At 44.2% G+C, this 21011-nt stretch overlaps 1 protein-coding gene across 1 annotated transcript in view; it reads left to right on the plus strand.

The window, feature by feature from the left end:
• The first annotated feature begins 3410 nt into the window (after window positions 1-3410).
• The window catches only part of SLC15A2 (solute carrier family 15 member 2), a 39828-nt gene continuing 22227 nt past the window's right edge, over window positions 3411-21011 (plus strand). Inside the window, exons 1-7 of the mRNA XM_009274987.1 lie at window positions 3411-3542; window positions 6888-6975; window positions 7600-7741; window positions 9601-9693; window positions 11426-11525; window positions 16633-16723; window positions 18893-18970. Coding sequence (XP_009273262.1) covers window positions 3411-3542; window positions 6888-6975; window positions 7600-7741; window positions 9601-9693; window positions 11426-11525; window positions 16633-16723; window positions 18893-18970 — 724 coding nt within the window. The remainder of the gene's footprint in view (window positions 3543-6887; window positions 6976-7599; window positions 7742-9600; window positions 9694-11425; window positions 11526-16632; window positions 16724-18892; window positions 18971-21011) is intronic.

Here is a 21011-nt window from a genome sequence, read left to right on the forward strand (position 1 = left end):
ATGTTCAGAGTGGACCCTCTTGCTTTCTAAACTCCTCCTCGATGAAAATGGAGAATAGTTGGTCTCTGTGGCTGCTTTTCCTGTCAATGGGGAGGGGTAGCATTTGGTAGTCTTCTTCCCTGAATTTCATCTTTTTCATTCCAGAGCCGCAAAGTGGTTTCTCCCATTTACTAACATCATTTTTAGTTCATACCCTGTTCTCCCCTAGGCTTGCTCCATCCTGGTTTTGGATACAAACGTGAGCAGCACGCTGGCTGTGCTGATGTTGTCTTTGCTTATGGACCTGTGTGTTTCATGATAGCTACTCTGAGAGGGATTTCCCAGTTGCCCACTATATGGGTATTTCATCTGGACCCTCTTTTCCTTGTGAGACATTAGAGACACTAGAGTTAGGATATACCACCTCCACAGCTGCTCTAGCTGTTACACCACTTACCCTGTCGCCAAAGAATAAAACAGTCTGGTTTGAGAGCATTTTTTCCAATCCAGAATGGCTGTTTTGTAATCCTTATTCTCCTTTTGGTGCTTAGAAGGGATTATCCAATCAAGTATCTCTCTGGCTATGGAGGAACATGCCTGGGTTGTCCTAACCTGCCTTTTTAAAGACAGTGGTGATGCTTGTCCTGCTTCTGCCCTTCACAAGGGAAGTGGTTCAAAAACTACATTCAGCACTTGAAGGTGAACTTCATCAGGCTCTAATGATTTGAGCACAGTTGAGGTTTCCAAATATTCTTTAAGGGGTTTTTGTCTCATTTCACCCATTTCCTACTGGTTCATTTTAATGGCGTTATCTTGTTGCAATTTAGTTTTTTTAGTGAAGACAAACAGAAAGGACACAACTTTTCTGGCTTCTCTGGATGAGCTTTTGTTTGCTCGTTTTCTAGTTTAAATAACAGATTTTCATTTTCCTTCCTCTTTCTCCAATATTGATGGCATTTCTAACACCTTTTCTTATTGTCTCTTGTGTCCCCCTGCTAGCTGTAATTCATTGTGTGCCTTAGCTTTGCAGCCTCTATCTCTCTGTGCTTGATCTGTTTGTTTATACTTGCCTTCAGAAGTGCCACCTTATTTCCATTTGTGGTACAATTCCTTCCTGATTTTCAGCCCAGCTGCCCAGGTCTCCTTCTATCGAGTCTTATTCTGAATTTGTTTGTATCTGAGGTGCTTGCAGATTTATTCTCCTTAACTTGTTCTTGCCGTTTGCCATGAGTTACCATTTATTACCAGACATTTGAATTCCTTTTCTCCCTTTTTGTCTCAGAAAAGCTTCTGGCAGCTAACGGCCTAAACACCTCTGCAGTGTATTTAACAAGTAGTATGTTAATCCCACTGACTGATATGGTTTCTCATGCTAGTATTAAAAAAAAAAAAAGAAATCATTTAGCTTATATGACGTACGCAGCTGTGTACACACACAGGAAATATAGCTGCAGGATGATGAAAATATTAAGGCATCACATTGCAGCAGCGTGGGAGCCCTGCACAAGGGATGGTGAAACCTTTTCTGTCTTCCTTTTGTATTACTCCTTTAATAACTTTGCTGCTGTGTTTGCTCTGCTCACCTGTGTGTGGCAGAATACAGCAGGTTTCTACCAGGAGTTGTCTAGAGATACTTGGGGCAGTAAGAGATACCACCAGAGGGCACAGAAATATTCCTGCTGCCTCTAGCACAGGGTCAGACTTGTGGGACACAAGAGTACGTGCTAACCTGGTGTGCAGGAGACAGGACCAACGTGCACAAGTCCTGTTCCTTGCACTGCCCCCAATGTTGGGTATGCTTTTGAGTCACTCTTGGCCATGAAATGGGCTTAACAAACCCTAGCTCCCTGGAGGCTGTTTGTGGCACCTGAGAAATGACCCAGGTGAAAAGCAAGGTCATGCAGGTGTGCAAATCACTGGGAGGGCTGAAGATGAGGAGCTGATCTGTGGCAGTATGGGGGAGGTACCAAACTGCTTTGCCACTGCTGTAGAAGCAAAAGGGAGTAAGAAATGGGTAGACCTTCCTGGCCTCATCTGAAGTTTGGGCTTCATGTTTAGCTGCCTGGTTGGCCCCATGTTTAGCTGCCCAGTTAGCAGGAGTGAAAGAGGGTCCCTGGGGATCTTCAGAGGAAGCAATGCCAGAGCACATGAGGGAATGTGGAGAGTAATTATGCTTCCTCTGTGCACTCTGTCACATCTGAGTCCCTTATCTAAGTGTTCTCCATATCTTGTTAGCAATAACTGAAGCCAGATTAAGGATCTGTGGTGTGAACAAAGGCCTCTTTCCTGGTTGTCAACTGCAAACCTGGTTCCTGTGATACCCAAGCACTAGCAGCAACTCGGTACTGGAACTAGGGATGAGTTTATGGAGACTTCTTGTACCAGCTGTGGGTTCTGGGTGTGGTCTGTGCTTTTGCTGATAAGAGAAGGGAGAAATATTTGGGAAAGTTCTTTGAACATTTGCCTTTTAAAGAAGCCAAATGTAAGGGGAAGAAAAAAAGCCTGCACTGCGCCGAGAATACTGCTGAGCCACAGCCACAGAGGATGGTTTATGGGAAGGTTGTGAATTTTGCTCTGTAATTGCAACTGGCACTGGAAGAATACTGATAAAGAGCTCCTATATTCCCGCAGGAAGGGCAGGGGAGGAGGGACAAGAAGGTACCTGCAGGGAGCTGAGCCCACGTAGCTGCAGGGGGAATCCAGGGGCTCCCAGCACAGCATAGGATGCATTTGCCATATAGGGAGCCCTGAGGTGGCCTTTTGGATAACAGGAAGTAGAGATGGGGTTTGGGGCTGCTCCTGGGTGCTGGCTGTGCCTTCAGGATTAAACTGCCCCATAGGAAAAAGCAAGGTCATTCCAGGGAATTGTTGCGGGAATGAACCCTGGGTCACTTCACTCCTGGGACAGCAAAGAAAGAAACACAGTGCAGGTGTCTGTGACATGCAGCGTCCAAGGGTTTGGCGTGATGAGCATTTTGGTAGTTGACTTGGGATAGATGTGTGGCTTTTCAGTGGAATGAGATCCCTGCAGTTCCTGCAGAATAAACCTGTCATTACCGCATCGGCAGGGAGATGCAAGCTCTGCTCCTAAATCCGCAGGCTGTAGGGGTATCTGGGACCTGGGATTTTTATTCAGCTCACATCTGTTCAGCATACAGTGCTGTGCTGGGCTGGTGCGCGTACAATAGCTGGGGGCATGCCAAGCAAATAGGAGGTCCATGCCACAAAGTGCTCACAGCACCAACCTGTGAATGATTTAGGCTACGTTCCCTGACTCTTCTCGAACTCTGGAGTTGTCTTTCCTGGTAGCATCTCCCTCCCCTTTCTGCCCTGGCTGCACAAATGTGCTCAATTAGGGTTAACTCAAACTGAATCAAACTTCATGCCTGAGGTTGGAAACCTTCCCAGTCAACTCACCACAGCCACATAGCATGGTGGGAGACAAGGCGAGGGGGGAGATGAACGCTTTTCAGAGAAATGAATCCAAGGAAACTTTGTTCACTTTTATTTCTGCAGGAGATGATCCCCCCAAAGGAGATTTCCCTGTTCGGAAAAAATCCCCGGTGAGTGTTACAGCTGATTTCCTTTGCTTTGCTTTCTGCTCAGCTTGCTCTAAATATTGCAAGATCTCTCTGTTCTTTCCTCTGTTGTGCTCTGGCTAGAGACAAACACTCTTTCTTGCAGAGGGTTGAAATAAGCATTAACAACTCAAGGCAAAAATCCCTCCACTAACCTGATTAAGTTAAGAAAGGGCAGCTTAAAGGGAAAAAATGAACTGTCCGAATCTTTGGGGAAAAAGAGTAAGGGTTTTGATTGCTGCCTTTTTCTGAACGCGACTTTCCTTATGGGAAAAGACTTACTTCTCTGAAGTGGAGGAAGATGTGTGGGGGAGGGAGGGAGGTGACCTGTGCATTTCTTAGTATGATGAGACCCACCAGGGAAGGGTCCCCAGATGCTGCAAAGCAGAAGGAGGGACAGGAATTGAGCACAGGCCGCTGATGTGTGTTACAAAGTTCAGCTGTAGTGACAGAGCCTCACATTTACATCTTTGGACCTGATTTAGAGCCAGATTCAGCTGAATATTTTCTTGCATTGCAGCTTTGTGCAGTTTTCAGGCTAATCCTTGTTGAGTGCTTGACCCCTAAAAACTGTGCACTGTATTGACTTTGGGGAGAACAGGGCTTGTATTGCACCTGCTTTGACTTGCAGGGCAGTATGGTACTACTTGCTTTTAAAGCCTGCAGTCAGTCATGTCATTAGCAAGCCAACTATTTAACTCACAATTTTAAGTACTGTGCAGACATTAACTATTGGATATCCAGAGCTCCTGTGAAGTATTAATCTTAGTCCCGTTTTGCAGCTAGTCAGCAAGAAGAAGAGGTGAAAACAAACATCTCCTGTAGCTGGCACTTTAAATGACCTTTCTTTTTTCCGAAGACACAGACTATCAACTTCCACAGTATCTTTAAGAGCTCCATGATCCTGCAGATCCCAGGCTTACAGTGGTAGCTAAGCACAGCAGACTATCTGTGCACTCATGAATCCAGGCTTAGCCTCTTTGCTTTTGCTGGGGCTCTCTGCTGAGCAAGGTCCTCCTCGCGAAAGCGAGCAAACTGCATCTGGCTCTCCGCATGGATGAAAGCTGCCCACTTTTGGATGTCCAGGCAGGCCACAGGCAGGTCAGTGATACAGCGGAGAGAATACATGAGGGTTTCTGTGTGTGCCAATGCCGTCTCATGACGTACAAGCCAGATGGAAGTACCCCTGCTTGTAAGTCGTTGCTGTGTTTGTAAGCACTTTCTCAGGGTGCTGGCTCAGGCACTTGGGGAGGTTTAGCTGGGAAGTCACTGCCTCCCGCTCTCCTTTCCCTTCTTACCCCTGCTCATCTGTAGGAGGTGCCCATCCCAGAGCAGGAGTGGCTGAAATGGGTCACTGCCAGGTTTTCTGTCACTGCAGGTTGCAGCATGGCATGTGATACCTTAAACCGCTGCTGCTAAATCCAGCAGGGCTTGTGCATTGGGTGCAGAGGGGTGAGTTCAGGCAGCAGGGTTCCCAGCACCTGGCCATCTGGGTTTGAACAGTCACGCTTTGCATCTCCATCAAATGTTATTAAATCTCATGAGTACTGATAGCGAGGCCTGTGAAAGAGAGGAAGAAAAATATCCCTGTTACACAATTTTTCTTCCAAGTTCAGAAAATGCCTCCAAGCACCCACAGGAAACATAATTTGCCTTTTACGGCTTTTCTTCTTCATTATGAAAAACTTGTTGGAGAAAGGTATTCTGTGTGTGCATATGTCTGTGTGTTTGTGCATTTACAGCTTATATATGCCACCATTTTTAGGCTAGTCTAAAAGCAGGAGGCCCCAGTGCGGTTTCCAAGGGAGCCCACTCTGTTACAAGCCATATGCTGAGCACGATGGTTTCAGAGTAAATAATAAATTAAATGGGTAATTACATATTTACTCTAGTAAAACAAAGAGGCCAAGGGTTTCTTAATAAAAAGGCAGCCGATAAATAGCGAGAGAAAAACACGTATAGAAAAGGACAAAAATATTTGTCTTTAGAGATGCTGGGTTAAGTAATGGAAAGTGTTTTTTGTTTTGTTTTGGGTTTTTTGTGGACAGCCAGTCTTTTCTCTTTTGTTGCTCTTGTATAACGTTGAGCGAGACAGCATCATCAAGCTAGACTCTTCTAAACTTGATGCCATTGCTTTGGGAATCCAAATAAGCTCAGGTCTCTTGGTGGTGAAATAAACCTGAATAAACACATCTATTTTGGTATCTGTATTTGCATTTGGGACTCTAGGAAGAAATAGAGAAATTCATTATTTCCAAAACGAGGCACAGAAATGCATGTGAAGAGTTCATCTCCCTTCACTGGCCCATACTATGGCTGTTTAAAACCATAAATATAAATGCAGTTGTTAATATCACACTCCCCCCCGATTCCTCACCAAGTGCATGGCCAGCCCCTCTCTCCCACTAATTGGCAGAAGCTGGGCAGTGCCGTGAAAACCTGCTTTCCCTGTTGCGAGGTAGTGGAGCTAAGCAGCTGGAAGCTGCTTAGCTTGGACCGCAGTGGGGTACCAAGAGGGATGGAGGCCCACACAAGGTTGTGCCAATACTCATCTGTTTAAATGCCTTGTATTTCACTTGGAAACTGCTGATTTTAGCTGGAGTAAAGTCAGATTCAGTGAAAGAGTGCCCACGCTCAGACAGGATTGACAGTCCCATTGCCGTTTTTTTTAGTTTTGATTAATAAATTGAATTATCCATAGCTATGCCAGCGTTCCTGGAATATGAAATGGATGCCATGCCTGAGGGAGTTCTGGACACGGGGCTGATGCTCTGCTTCAGTGAATGTGGTGGCACAGTTCGGTGCAAATGAGGCGCAGAGATTGAGGGCAGTTGTCGCACGGGAGGGAGCAGCTTCACACGGAAGCAGACAGCAGCTCCCTGGGGTCTACCAACTGCTGAGGCAAGGTCTGGTACTAGGAGAGGGAGCAGTTTTGGGGCAGGGTAGTAGCTTTATGTGAAGTGTAGGAGAAAAGGCATCCGAAGGTGTTTTTTGCATCTCAGTGGGTTTTTGCATTGCAGCAGAGAGGCAGTAGGACCCTTCCACTGGAGTTCCTGGACCTATGAGCATGGTGGGCTGCTGACAGCCCACGAATCCCCATGGCAGTCCTTATTGGGCCCATGTCGGCCAGACTGATTCACTGGGGAGCCTTAACTAAAGCAAGATAGGTGTGGGGTCCCCTCCCTTAAGTCCAACCCGCAGGCCAGTCAAGCAGCGGTGGGTGCCTGGTTTTTCGGACTGGACTCCTCTCCACTGCCCAGGCACTGTGGGGCTATGTTGCTGGGGTGAAAGCTTTCACAGAGCTGATACATTCTCATTTGTCTCCTGCAGAAACTCTGTGGCTCCAACTACCCCCTAAGCATTGCCTTCATTGTGGTGAACGAGTTCTGCGAGCGCTTCTCCTACTATGGCATGAAAGGTTTGTGTCCTGTGTCTGGGAAGCGACTTTCCTGTCCTTGGGTTTCTGTACACACTGGCCTGGTGTTCCAGAGCTGTGCTGTATGTGGTCTCAGCTGTCTTTCAAAGTAAATTAGTATTTTGGGATGCAGGTATGAACAGTGTGCTCTAACATTGATGCTACACCTGCTCTGAGCAGAAGTTGGGACTAGAGAGCTCCAAATGTACCTTCCAGTCTAAATTTTTATATGATTCTCTGTCTCAAACCTGGTTTTCCAGTGTATGACGTCTTTCATAGTTGTGTGCAATCAGTGTATTTGGGAATTGAATCACACAGGCACCTAATTTGCAAATAGAAAATGTGTGTAAACAGAACTACAGGTTATGGTAAGATAAGCTAGAAAATATATTTTCCAGCTAAACATAAATGTTTATGAGCAAAGAACGCCTGATACTCATATATCTCATTTTAGCTTTTCCTGTGCCAGGGATTATGAGGAACAGGTATGAAAGCACAGATCTTTCCACAGTAGTGCTCATAGCTGCTAGACAAATCAGTGGTTTTCTTGCCACCATGATGTAGTTTCCTGCTTACCTGCAGAGATACACATTAATTATCTGATGTGATTTGCTTGTTTCCTTTTAGCTGTCCTGACACTATATTTCTTAAGCTTCTTCCACTGGGATGAGAATCTCTCCACCGCTGTGTACCATGCCTTTTCTGCGCTCTGTTATTTCACACCTGTCATTGGAGCCATCATGGCAGACTCATGGCTGGGGAAATACAAGTAAGTGAAGACATGTCTCCAATTCAGACAGCACACATCTACGCCATGCAGCCTGTGCAAGGACAGTGCTGTGTGTGCTTCCAGTTTTGAGCTAGCTCAGTGCAGCAAAGACGCACTTGCGAAGGTCAGCTCCTCTCTGTTAATGGATGAACAGCTGATCTGTTTGCTCATGCTGTTCTGCGCTCCTCTTTTACCCAAGGGCCAATAGGCAACAATGTTGGAACAAATTAAATGTCACAAGCACACTTTTCCTCCACTGTCCTTCCCTACCCACCTTGAGGAAGCTGAGGTGTAGGGTGATTAACCCTCAGCTTGCCAAGATCTGCTTCTGAGAAGGATTCAAAGATGAGGAAGCGGTGTCATCCTTTAGATCTCGCAGTTTCAGATGAAATGGCACTAACTATACTATACTTACTTATGCTTTCACAGCGTAGAGAATGTGTGAGCACATCCATTTTTATTCCAGAGAAACCTGGGTTCACTCAAATCATCTCCCTCAGCACATAAGCAGGTAAACTCTCCCTCAGTAAGTTAGGCAATCTTCCCTTACACTGATAAGTTTTGGGGCCATCATCTGCCCCAGAGTGGTGGTGAGCCGCTGGATATAGGACTTTCTTTCTTTGGCACCGTTTGTTAATTGTCTGGGGAGTCTTGGCTGTCAGAGTGATGAAGTGTAGCTGAACCCTTCTCTCTAGGACTAAGCACATCTGGCAGAAGAGTCTCAACAGGAAAAGAACAGCTGCCATATGCTTTTCCAGCAGAAAGTTCTTAAGGAGATATCAATATTCTTTTTTCTTTGTGCTCGATTTTAGTCATTCTCTTGCCCCTTTGAATGAAAAACGTAACAGTGGGGATTTATTGACCTCATTATTTAAGGTCACCTAGCAATGTTCATTGGTATTTGAGGATATCTATCTTACAGCATGATGTTGTGAGAAGGTAAATCCTTATGCAGACTTTTGTGCATTAGGCAGGAGACTTTCCCTGGAGTAATCCCTATGACTTAATGGGAGGTGGCTTTTGCTGTAGTAGCTGGACCTTGGCCAATACCGAGGACAGGATAACAGATTAGAGGGGCTTTTAGGAATGATCTGATGTGGCTCTAAGTTAGCTGTTGCAACCAGTGTTTGGATGCGTCAAGGACCACTTCTGTGCTCAAAGCTCATAGGGCTTCTTCTAGTGTCTCTGTCCTAACAAGTCCTTCCATTCCCTCTGTGTGTGTCATCTGCACATAAATACATAGACATCTCTTAATCCTGAAGGTGATGAAGGAATAGAATACACTCAAGAGCCTGATCCTCCTAGTCAGATTTCTTCTTCTTCCTCACCAAGACATGGGAGGCAGATAGATGAGCTCAGTCCTTCAGAGGTACTTGGGATCTAAAACAGATGTGTAATGGGGAAACCACACTCCTGATTCAGATGTATTAGTCAGGAGGGTTGAATGTGGGCAACGGTCCCTATAGATGCCTTCCAGTCGAGGGATTCACTTAGGGGCATGCTACAAAATGCCAGTTATTAGTAATCTGGAAACTGAGTTGGACCTGAACTCTTCTATTTGCAGCCTTCCATGCATGACAAGACTGGAACATTTTTAGTTTATTCTGCTCAGCAACCTGTGCAAAGAAAGCAGGGGCTATCCCTCCTTAATCTGAACCCATTTGCCTATCTCTTTCTTCCAGTGCACCCAGTGTTGACACAAAAGAGTTATAGCTGCCTGCTATAGCAGTGGCATGAACAAACCAGTTCCTTGTGTGTCTGCCAAGTAGACTTGCCGTATCGGGAAGCACAGGCACACTCTGTTTTCGGATCGTACATCACCCAGCACCTTCAGTCACTGCTGTTTGCTTTCCTCACAGGACGATCATCTACCTCTCCATTGTGTATGTGGTTGGCCATCTGATAAAGTCAGTCGGTGCAATTCCATCCCTAGGCAACCAGGCGGTTCATGTGTAAGTAGCTGTTGAAGCCGCAGCGCTGTAGTAGGTTGTGATGGTAGTTGGTTTACCCGGGACTGTCATTTGTTTCACCTCCATCAGGCCAGCAGTCTGGGGGCTGTGCATGGGTTGCTTTAGTCAGGGAAGGGTTTGGGATATCTGAGTAAGAACAGAAGGGCAGATCTAGAGTGTGAATGCACCAGAAGGAGTTGGAAACCACCACAGAGACTCTAAGCCCTTTGAGATAGGGACCTCCGATCACCTCTCTCTGCTATACCATGCTACTGGAGTTTGGTCTCCTCCATCCAGCCGCCTGCACCAGGCTCATTCCTCCCTCATTTCCTCATCAACATAGCTGCCCAGCTCAGCAAGGTTCCCCTGTATGCATGGGAACACAAAACCGAAGATACATTTTCTGATGTGACAGAGGAAGGGTCTGTCTCTTCCATAGGGTACTACTCTTCTTGCCCTCTAGATTCTGAACTGATAGGCTTGTCAGAGTAGTTTCCCACTGGCGTCTCTGAAACCATCAAGCTGTTTTTACCTAGGTGGTCACAGCTCTAAAATTACGCACATGCAGGCAGGAGCACATCTCATTTACAGAACAGTTTCCTTTTGTCCCAGACGTGGCCAGTCCTGACACTCCTGTTCCCTACAGATGTAATCTGTTGGGCCAGCAATGGTATTTTGAGGAGCACTGGGAAGTAGAAAGCACCCAAGAATGAGCCCAATTCAAACAGTTTGTCTGCGCTTACCCAGGCTGGAAGGCTACAGGAAAAGGCTTTTTTTTTCTTTTTTTTTTTCTTTTTCTTTTTCTCAATTGATCTCTGCAATCTTTTGTTCTCATATGAGTGAAAGATAATCCCAGGATCTTTGATCTCTAGTATGTCCATTGGGCCTCAGAACAGCAAGAAACTGACAAAACCAGTTTGGTTAATTGGTAGTGAATGCAGAAATGAGGCTAATTAATTTGTTTTTCGCACTTAGCTGGCTCATCATCACTACCCATGTGCGAAAGACAAAGATACCAGAGGAATTATGGTTGGGTGACACTAAAATGCTCTCATAAGCACTGGAAAGGTTCTGCAACGGTGATATTTTTGTTCTTGCATGAAGGATCCTGTCTATGGTTGGTCTGTTTTTGATCGCCCTTGGAACGGGAGGTATCAAGCCCTGTGTCTCTGCATTTGGTGGGAAGGCTACAGAAAAGGCTTTTTTTTTCTTTTTTTTTTTTCTTTTTCTTTTTCTCAATTGATCTCTGCAATCTTTTGTTCTCATATGAGTGAAAGATAATCCCAGGATCTTTGATCTCTAGTATGTCCATTGGGCCTCAGAACAGCAAGAAACTGACAAAACCAGTTTGGTTAATTGGTAGTGAATGCAGAAATGAGGCTAATTAATTTGTTTTTCGCACTTAGCTGGCTCATCATCACTACCCATGTGCGAAAGACATGATCTCTGCAATCTTTTGTTCTCATATGAGTGAAAGATAATCCCAGGATCTTTGATCTCTAGTATGTCCATTGGGCCTCAGAACAGCAAGAAACTGACAAAACCAGTTTGGTTAATTGGTAGTGAATGCAGAAATGAGGCTAATTAATTTGTTTTTCGCACTTAGCTGGCTCATCATCACTACCCATGTGCGAAAGACAATGATACCAGAGGAATCATGGTTGGGTGACACTAAAATGCTCTCATAAGCACTGGAAAGGTTCTGCAACGGTGATATTTTTGTTCTTGCATGAAGGATCCTGTCTATGGTTGGTCTGTTTTTGATCGCCCTTGGAACGGGAGGTATCAAGCCCTGTGTCTCTGCATTTGGTGGGGACCAGTTTGAAGAGGAACATGTAAGATTTCTTTTCTTTCCTAAAATCCGCAGTGCCTGCTTACTTTATGAGGATGTTTATGTGATCAAATCCTGTTATACTAGAATAAGGGCCAGTTTGCTAGGAAAAGATGTAGTAAGATGTGAGGTAGGATGGTTTGCATAAGACTTGAGAGAATCTGGATGCTTCAGGAAAGGAAAATGGCAGCAGAACAGGACTGATATTGGGAAGGATAGGTCATAATTGCATCAAATCATCTAAATGTTAATTGGATGTTGGAAAATCTTATATGATGTGTCATGGAACTGTAGCCATTTCTGAACCAGCTTAACAGCACCTTAATGCACTGCAATGGAATACAGCAAATGAAAGAGAAAATTGTATCACCAGCCTATGCTTCCCTGGGAATTTTCCCTCAAATCAGTCATAGTCTGTGTCTTAGATTCCTCAGAAAGAACTGTAGGAAATTCCAGTCTTTTGAAAGTAGTGCTGCTACCAAATCTACCCAGAATGTTTTCTAGATATTCCTGAATGGAAAGTTCTGAAGAGTTGGGAAAATGGTTCTTTTTTAGCTCTGTTTGTGCTCTGCATCGTGTGAATTGTAGTCCAGTTGCTTTGTGTCCTCATTCTCTATCATGAGTGCTTAGCCCTTCACCTGCGCTAATCTCAGACTCCTGTTATGCAGCATAGTGGTTCAACCAAGGATAAGGTAGTGCTTAAAGAAACAAAGCAGGTCAGGAAGTACTAATCCTCAGGCAAAATGCATAATTTTCAAATTGACCTGAAATTAAACACTTAGATTTATGTTGACCTAACAGACAAATAAAAATTTCAGTTTTCTCAATGACAGTATTCAAATCAGCAACTTCTGTGTGTGGCATAAGTCCTTAAATATGTAGAAGGCCACTGCTACAAGAAAGAAAGTAAGTGTTGGGGTCTATGATGAGTAGGCTTAAATTCAAGGAGGATTATTTAGGACTGACAGTAGGAAAAATTTTCCAGAAATAGATCTAGATAAGTACTGGGAAAGATTAGGACCTTTGGGAGATGGAAATTCCCATCAATGGAGGCACTGAAGTAGGACATTAGACTAATGGTCTGTCAGGAAAGGCACTGGTAGAGTTGGACAAGGGATGGCCCCTTGGCCTGGGACAAGGGATGGGAGCCCCGTAGGGCAGTTTGCTGTTTGCCTTTTGCAATGCCCCAGCTTGTAGTCAGCATTTAATGAATGAATAATATAGACTAGAATGTTTATTTTAAAATTTTGGGAAGACTTGTTCTTTCTGCTCGTGAACTGTGTGATGCTGAAGTGAAGAAGCTTATGGTTACTAAGGAGTAACAAAACACAGGATGTTTCATGGTCATTTGTTCAAAGCAGATCCTTCTGCAGGCTTGTCCATCCCGTGCTGTCAGTTGGACCCGGTGCTTTAGAGGATGCTGCAGAAGAGGGAGCAGCAATCATCTGGTGGTCACCGGCCTCCCCACTTGGCACAACTCTGACCAAAAGCAGGCTGGCAGCACAGCACACGCACTCTGGGAATACGCTGCGTGCATACTAGCATGTGGGCATCCTAGCTTGCAGAGCCAACAGTTGTCCCAAAAGGATTCTAACAGGTGTTACAACAGCATTTTCAGAAGTGCTACTTCTATGAATATTAATGATTAATAATGTTTATCCAGCATCTTTCAATTACCACCTAATTACAGTATGATAATGTGTGCCACTTATCTTCAGAGTGTTTTATAGACTTCAGCTAATGAATCTCAGCACTCCAGTCAGGCACATACATATTATTATCCCAAACTTACAACCACAACTGAGTTACAGAGGAAAACCTGAATTGCCTGTGGTTGTGTGGGCCTGGCCCATTCTCCAGCATTCAGACTATACCTCTCCAACGAATTTATCAAATACTAAGGCTCAAACATTCACCTGTGTGTCGCCTTCAAGAAAAACTAATTTAGAGAAGGAAAACTAAAAAGCCTTGTGATAAGGACAATACGTTCTGCTCTATTCATTCTTTTCAGAATAGAAAGTTTTGTATTTTACCATTTCGAAATGACTTGGTCTTTCAGAAGAAAAATGTTTTATGCCATGTGATAGGAAATTTAAGTCTTCAAAATTGGAATAAGAAGTTTTGATTTTGTAAGGAATGAAAGGTTTGGGGCCAACCAGAATATTTCTCCCCTCTGGAGTGGTGTTTGAGAGGACTTACCACGTTTTTTGTCTTCCACTCCAGGTGAAGGGTGAAATAAGTTTTGAAAATTCCCAGTGAAATGAAGCATATGATTCCTCCTTAGTTTTCAGGACACCAATAAACTTCAGCTGAGCCCTTAAGTGCACAGGCTTAGTTGTTCCATCTGGAAACTAGGGATGTGGTAGTTCTATATACAAAATGAATAAATAAATTGCCCCTGCTATTCCCACATAGAGACAAATTTATGTTTTGAGGTAAATGCACACCATCGGTCTGGTTTTCTTTTAAGTACTTTGAGTGTAATAGTCTTGGATCTGCCACTTTGAGAACAGTACTACTACAAACAATGATGGAGACTGATTCAGCAGGAGGTCAGATAGGGAAAGTAGATTTATCTGCAGGAGATTTCCAAGCATCTTTGTCTATGGGATTAGGAGTCCAAGCTAAAAATGCCTGAACAAAATTATATTTACAATATGTTTATATGAATGCAAAGGCTGCTGTGCATATTAATTAAAGACCAAAGCTGCTTTCAAACAGTGTGATGTGGTGTTTAAGGTACTAAATAGCTTTCTCTTTGTTTCTTTATTTTCCAGTTGCCAAGGAGATCAGGTTTATCGTGTACGGTACCTTTTCTCAAATTAGCTAATCCAAATCATGTTGTTAATGTATGTCTGCTCCAAAGATTAAGAAAATAGGGAGGGAATTCTTTTTTCCAATCAGTGTAATTTGCAAGCTGCTGGGTCATTTTTTTTGTACTCACTTCTGCTTTTCTCTGACCATTTTTTTCCATTACTGAAATCTGAAAATGTGTGAAATAAGATGCTCCAAATTCTTTATGCATCACTACCCTTTTCTCTTACCAGCACATTCTTTTTGGTAGTTGTTGCTCTAGACTTTATTATGTTGAGAGCTGCATACTTGGCTTTTTCTCAGCTCTCAGAAATTCTGAGTTGCGCAGATACAAAGGGTTAGAGATATAGCATGGGAATTTGACTAGAAGAGGGCAGGACTGTGAAGACTCTACTGCACCACCCATGTCAAGCCATGGCAGGGCTACTGTGGAAGTGGGAGAGATTGCTGAGGCTGCTCATTTCTCTAGATTTTCTTATGATGACAAATAACTAGTCACAAAGGTAGAATGAAGAAGAAAATATACTTTTACTAGCTTAGCAGTAGAAAGTTCCGGGTAATCAAAAGCACTGGTAAGGACAGAAATTGAGTATAAGAGACCCAGTACTGTTTGCTGTTAACCATGCGAACATGCCATAGAGATGATTATTATAAGGCTTATGAATCCTTTAATCCAGGATAAATCATTTACGAGTAATGTATGGATTAGATTGCCTGGGACATGCTAGGAAATAAAATTGTGTAGGAGCCAAAAGCTCAAGTTGATGAGGTCTTCATAACTGTGGTGGGGCTAGGCAAAAAGCCCTTAATCCAAGTGAGGGGACCCCCAGACTCCTTGGTGGGTGGCAGTGGGAGGCAATGGGGCTCTCACCCTCACCTTCCCCGTACCCGCTTCACAAGGGGACATCAAGAAAAGTCCTCCCATCTGCCCATCTTCCCTGCAGTAATCCCCTGTGATAAGAGGCTTCTTGCCATATGAAGTAGCAATATTTCCTGTTGGCTGCACCATCAGTCACGGGAAGTTTTGTTACATTTTTGGCTCCTAGGCTTCATTCCTTAAGAGCCGTTCTCTTTTAGCTGCCTGCAATTCTTCACATTTTCTCCTGTTTTCTAGCCTTGTGAATATTGTTGTCTCAGGGAGCAGAAGGAAGCAGGACATATTAGGAGAGGGGACAGAACCAGGCCCCTGAGGAGCTTCCTCACACTCAGCTAAGTTAAAGCTTTGCATTCAAATGAAGCTCAGGTCATAGAGATGTGGCTCAAGGTGCTCTAAGGAGCTCTCTGCCAGGCACCAAGCCATGTCCCAAGCAATTTGCCGACTACCTTTACAGGACCTGGTGACAGCTGGGAGCGAACCCTTAAATGCTGGTTTCACTGACTCAGGTGTCCCATAGCTGGTGATACAGATGAGCATGGGGTAGGTCAGGCAGCTTGCTCTTCTGTCCCTACTCTGCTGGCCCACCCAGGCACAGGGAGGAGGTTTAGCACTGTGTATGTGCATGCAACTGTGCATGTATGTCTCCCCCACAAGCAAGGAGAGACTGCTCTCGGTTGAATGCCGCTCCTGCAAAAAGGACCAAACTCTGCATCAAGTTCTTGATTCCTTCCAAATTATGAATTATGCAGGAAGAAGGACGATCAACAGGAATCCTTTGACTGTATGAACTATAATAGGTTACAACATCAGTTAGATTCTGAACTCTCTCTCTTAGAGTTCATCCTTCCATCAGGCTCTTGAATTTGCTCCTGTAGATTTAATTTACCCTATTAGTTTGAGGTTGACTGGCCTCAGCTTGGTAATGTACTGTCTGATGGATACCTCTCATTTGCTGGCACTCTCTCATCTATGCTGTCATTACCAGCTCCTCAAAATACACAGGTTTCTTCTTCTATTTCTACACAGGAGAGGAGGAAAAAAAAAAGAGCTCAGACATAGGAAGAAATGATGAGCTTGTCAAACCGTGCAAAATTGGATTGAATTAGGTGACAGAGGATCTGAATCACGCTACTTGTTCGGAATAAATAAATGCTCTCCTCTCCTTCCAATCTCACAACAGTCTCGAAGCAGTGACTTTTCCTCTGAAATGCCAAAAAGCCCCAAAGCACTTCTCAAATAACGAAAGCCGATTTGTGCGAGAATTTACCATCATCTGAACACAAGCTTGTTTGCTTAACATTTTATACACTGCGTATCAATATTTACCCAGCTTTTCTAACAAGAGAATTGATAGTGTTCAATTTGCAAGCCCAATGCTGTGCATTAGCCGTGACGTTGATATCGTCTTCTCTTGTTTTAGACCTCGGAGAGAAGCAAGTTTTTTTCCATCTTCTATTTATCCATCAATGCTGGAAGTTTGATCTCCACGTTTGTAACTCCTGTATTAAGAGGTCAGTGTTGATTTAGAATAAGACAATAAATTAGCTGCCCTCTGACTACTCTGCTGTGCATAGTTAGGCTCTTATGACAACTGAATGGCAGAAATTACATTATCTGTGGAGTGGCCAGTGTATTGCATTTATGCCTTGTTAATCCTGCCATAGCAGCATAACAGATTTATAGTACTAGCAGACAAGTCACAGAAACTGTATTCCTGGTTATATTTCAAAGCCGGCCTGAACTGTAGAATTAAAATATGAACGGTGGAAGGACCTATATGGTCATCTAATCGTCCCCATTGCCAGTGAAGGATTATTCCCCCGTCTTGCCTGCAGGTAGCCTGTGGATGGGAACTGACCTCTGCTGTCCTGTGCAGGTGTCAGGGCTGAAAAACTTAGCAGGACTGGTTCTGAAGTCCTACCTTCTCCCTCCCACAGGGTGCTGCTGACTTCTGGAGGGCTCTGTCCTGGCACCTAGGCGTGTCTGCGTGGGTCTGCTCGCAAGATTGCAGCCCTGAGCAACTAGCCTTGAAGACAAAGCACAGGCCTATGCCCCACTTAAGACCTACTTTACATTCTAGCCAGCTTGCACAACCCCTTTTAGTCCCCGAGTCTTGCTGCAGTTACTTCATTGTATCACAGCGCCTAGAAGCCAAGGGGATTGGCACGCTTTAAATACAGACACAGAGGCAAAGTAGCAGGCCATAGGCGATGGGGATGAGGACAGGGACAAGGTAGCCTTCACACTTAGTAGCAATATTTTTCATTCCGTCCCGTGGCCTCCAGGAAGCTTTCTTTGTTCAGAGTGGTTATTTTAACAGGCTGTTCATTTCACAAGGCTGTGGGCAATTGTGCTTGTCTCATATTTACACCATGCATACAGGCAAAGACAAATGCTGTATCTCGTGCTCTTTCTCTCACTGGTGTCCCCAGGTCAGCATTCTGTTGGGAAGGGGCTTTTGCTCAGTGTAGTCAGTGGGCAGATGAAAATCCAGTCCCCTTTGAACATCAAAACCTGTGCCAATATAGCCTAGCAATAAACTAGTTGCAACATGGAAAAGAGGTGGAGAGGATGGGGAAAGAGTAAAATTTCTGCTGAGTGTGAAAGCTTTTCTTGGAAGAGCAAGAAATGCAGTTCATAGACATTTGGCAGAAACGTGGAATATATACTTTTAGGTGGAGAAGTCCAACAACTCATTTTGCATGTCAAAAGTTCAGTGTGCCCATAATGTCTCGCTGCCAGCTTTGTTGGATTTCAGCTAATTTGCTGAAAATAAATAAATAAATGCTGTGCACGCACACAGCTATGCAGCTGACCATGACTGCCCAGGGACAACAAACAGGAACAACTGAAGGCTTCATGGGTTGGTTTCCTGTTAACTATGTTGGCTTATTTTAGCCATTTTGTTATTACTCCATGCAAGAATGCAGTAATTTGTAGCCACTGGCATACAAACACAGACCCCACTGCTGGCTTGCTGTTCGCAACTGGACTTCTAAATTCACATGGTATGAGAACTGACCTGGTCCAAGAGGCGCAGGGTTTTGGTGAACCATAGCTCAGATCGATCAAAGCCATGCTGTAACAAACTTGGCTTGCTGATGGGTTTTTGCAAGACCTGACATTTGGAGCAGGTTGCCTCTAATGAGATTGAGAAGGGTGGTGAGAAAGGGAAATGGAGTTTTAAGATAATCCTGTGCTTCCCACTTACGTAGTAGGGATATTGGATTCCACTTTGTCCACTGTAGGTTGCTATGAAATCAGATTCAGGTTTTTAGCTCAGTAACTCATGTAGCTGGCACAAATAATGTGGAAACACAGTACTGGTTATTTAGATCTAGGCAAATACAGAATGGCTTCAGGTTATTTTAAATGTTGCGGGTTTTTTCCCAATTACAGTTCCTACTACTTCTTTCTACCTATTTGTCTGCCTCCTCCCTTCTACCATTCTCATCAATATCCCATTATCAGCTGCTTTTGCTGGCAGACATTAACCCTGCTTCCAAATTGTCTTCATTAAGGAGGACAGCTGTTTCAAGGAGATTCAATTCACAGTGTCAAGCACCAGCAAAGAAGATTTAAAGGCGGGGAAGTGACTGATTTAGGGGAAGGAAATCAAAGGCCCTGGTAACATAAGTCTGACTGTAATGAGGTGCTTTTATTTCTGACTTCTTTTTCAGGAGATGTGAAATGTTTTGGAGAGGATTGTTATGCACTGGCTTTTGGTGTCCCAGCAGCACTGATGGTGTTGGCACTTGGTGAGTGGAAACAATAATGCTTGTAATAGGAGTTACCATTTTTGAGTCCACGGATAGATGAGAAAATGCACAAATTCACTAGCTCTGGATGGATACTGTGATGGGAAACTCAAGGGTTCAAGGTCATCCAACAATTCCACAGTTCAGAACAGCAAGCAAAACTACTAGTTCACTTAGTGGTGGGCAGACCATGGTTTTACTGCAATCCTTTTATCATGATACTGATGAGAGGGTGGTCTGGTGGATGTTTCACAATACAATTGCCTGGCTCTATAAGGCAAAGGGAGGCACCAAAATGATTCTCCTGATGGCTTGCAGCTTTGCCTATAAGCAGGCTTGGCCTTTGAACTGCAATCTGAGCAGCCCTCAGAGTTCCCCAGCTTATAGAAGAGAAGCTTAGTATGCCTCTTCTAACCTTTCCACAGGCTCTTTGAAACTTGGGGCCATCTTTAATGGCTCACACTTTTGCTTCAGAATCTATGCACCACAGAAATTGCAGAAGGAGCTGAATGAGATGTTACTTTATTCTGAGCTGTCTCACTCTGCTTGGCTGAAGTAATTCCCACAATTACAGTGACAACTTATTATTATGTTGCAATAAAAAAACGTTATTGTCCAAGTGTCAGGAGGCGACCGCAATCACCCTGCTTCCTAAAGCTTGCATCTTAGCCCCATTAATGTACTTGTCAAGATTTCTTCTTCAACCCTTATAAAATACTCAGCAATTTCTACATTCTTACTGTTATTCCTTGGTATCCAATATAGAGGACACCCCATTAACTTTAGTTTCACAGTTGCAAGCTACTGAGGGGAGCAGTCCCCTTATTATGCTGCATTTGAGAGGTTTTGACACAGCATAGGGTGACTTCTCATTCAGCTTGTTAGCTTAATTGAGAGACCAAGCAATTGTGTGATTTTACCACAGCATCTGTGATTTGAAAAGTTTGTCCCCCAGAGAATGTGAATGTTGCTCTCTTCCCTCAAACTTCCATCAGAAAGAAGAATCAGGACACTGGAGAAATGTCGTCAGGCCACAACTAACGTTACAGCAATTATTTTCAAAAAAGTGCATGGTCACGGGCCTGAGAAGCTTCTCTTTTCCCCTGTGGCCTCTTCCTATCAGTTTAAGGCAGCACAGGCTCCTCTGCACCATTGTGTGATGAATGTTTCTAGCAGAGTAGTAGTTGCCCAGGGGAAAATGGACGTGTAAATATTGCAGTTTCGGTGAGGGCATCAATCGAAATGTGCTTTTGTCTAGTGTCCTGCTGCCAGATTCCACAGCCTGCCCGGCAAAGCAGCTCTGTGTTCTTTTTGTAATATGCTAAAATGCTCTTGGAAGTGATATATTTGACTATGTGAGCTGCGTGCAGAACTGGAGAAAATAAATACCTTTTCAGCCCTGACTGGCCCTCTCCCCATGATGATGGAAAACAAGGATAGATTTAGAGGCAGAATGGAAATCTTACAGAGCAAGATTTTCTGGACCACTTCAGTTTCTGAAAGATGGGGGAAGATTGATACTATTTAATTCCAAATGCCTAACCTAATGCAGGAACCTCAGCTCCCAAAGGAGTGAATGGCATTGCCAGAAGGTATTTCAGCAAACCTAATGAATCACCTTTTAAAGGCACCAACAGGTCTGCAGGGAGATGCTAAAAATTAGGTAGTGCAACTACCCACTCCTGGGTGACTTCGGACAAGTGTCTTTCAGTGTAGCTCACCTAAAGTGACTTCAGAGGTCTCTCTGACAGTTCTGCAAGTCAAAACTGGATGCGAAGGGTCTTCATGGTCAGAAAAGAGAAATGGTGAGTTCCCTGCAGTGTCCCAGGCCTCCTGTGTTGGGACAGAGGTGCCTGCTTTTCTCCACTGGCGGTGGACTGACCCAGACAATTGGGTTAGTTTAAAAAGTTGAGGTTGGTTTGGTATATGGATTTCATGCTCAGCTTTTATTGTGCTTCTTCCTGCTAACGTCTTTGGAATTGCAATATGCTCAGAGGCTCTCAAAGAGCGGGACAAATGATATGTAATCAGATAGCCCCAT

This window comes from Aptenodytes forsteri, unplaced genomic scaffold (assembly GCF_000699145.1).
Source record: "Aptenodytes forsteri isolate BGI_AS27 unplaced genomic scaffold, ASM69914v1 Scaffold255, whole genome shotgun sequence".
In the NCBI taxonomy this organism is placed as follows: domain Eukaryota; kingdom Metazoa; phylum Chordata; class Aves; order Sphenisciformes; family Spheniscidae; genus Aptenodytes; species Aptenodytes forsteri.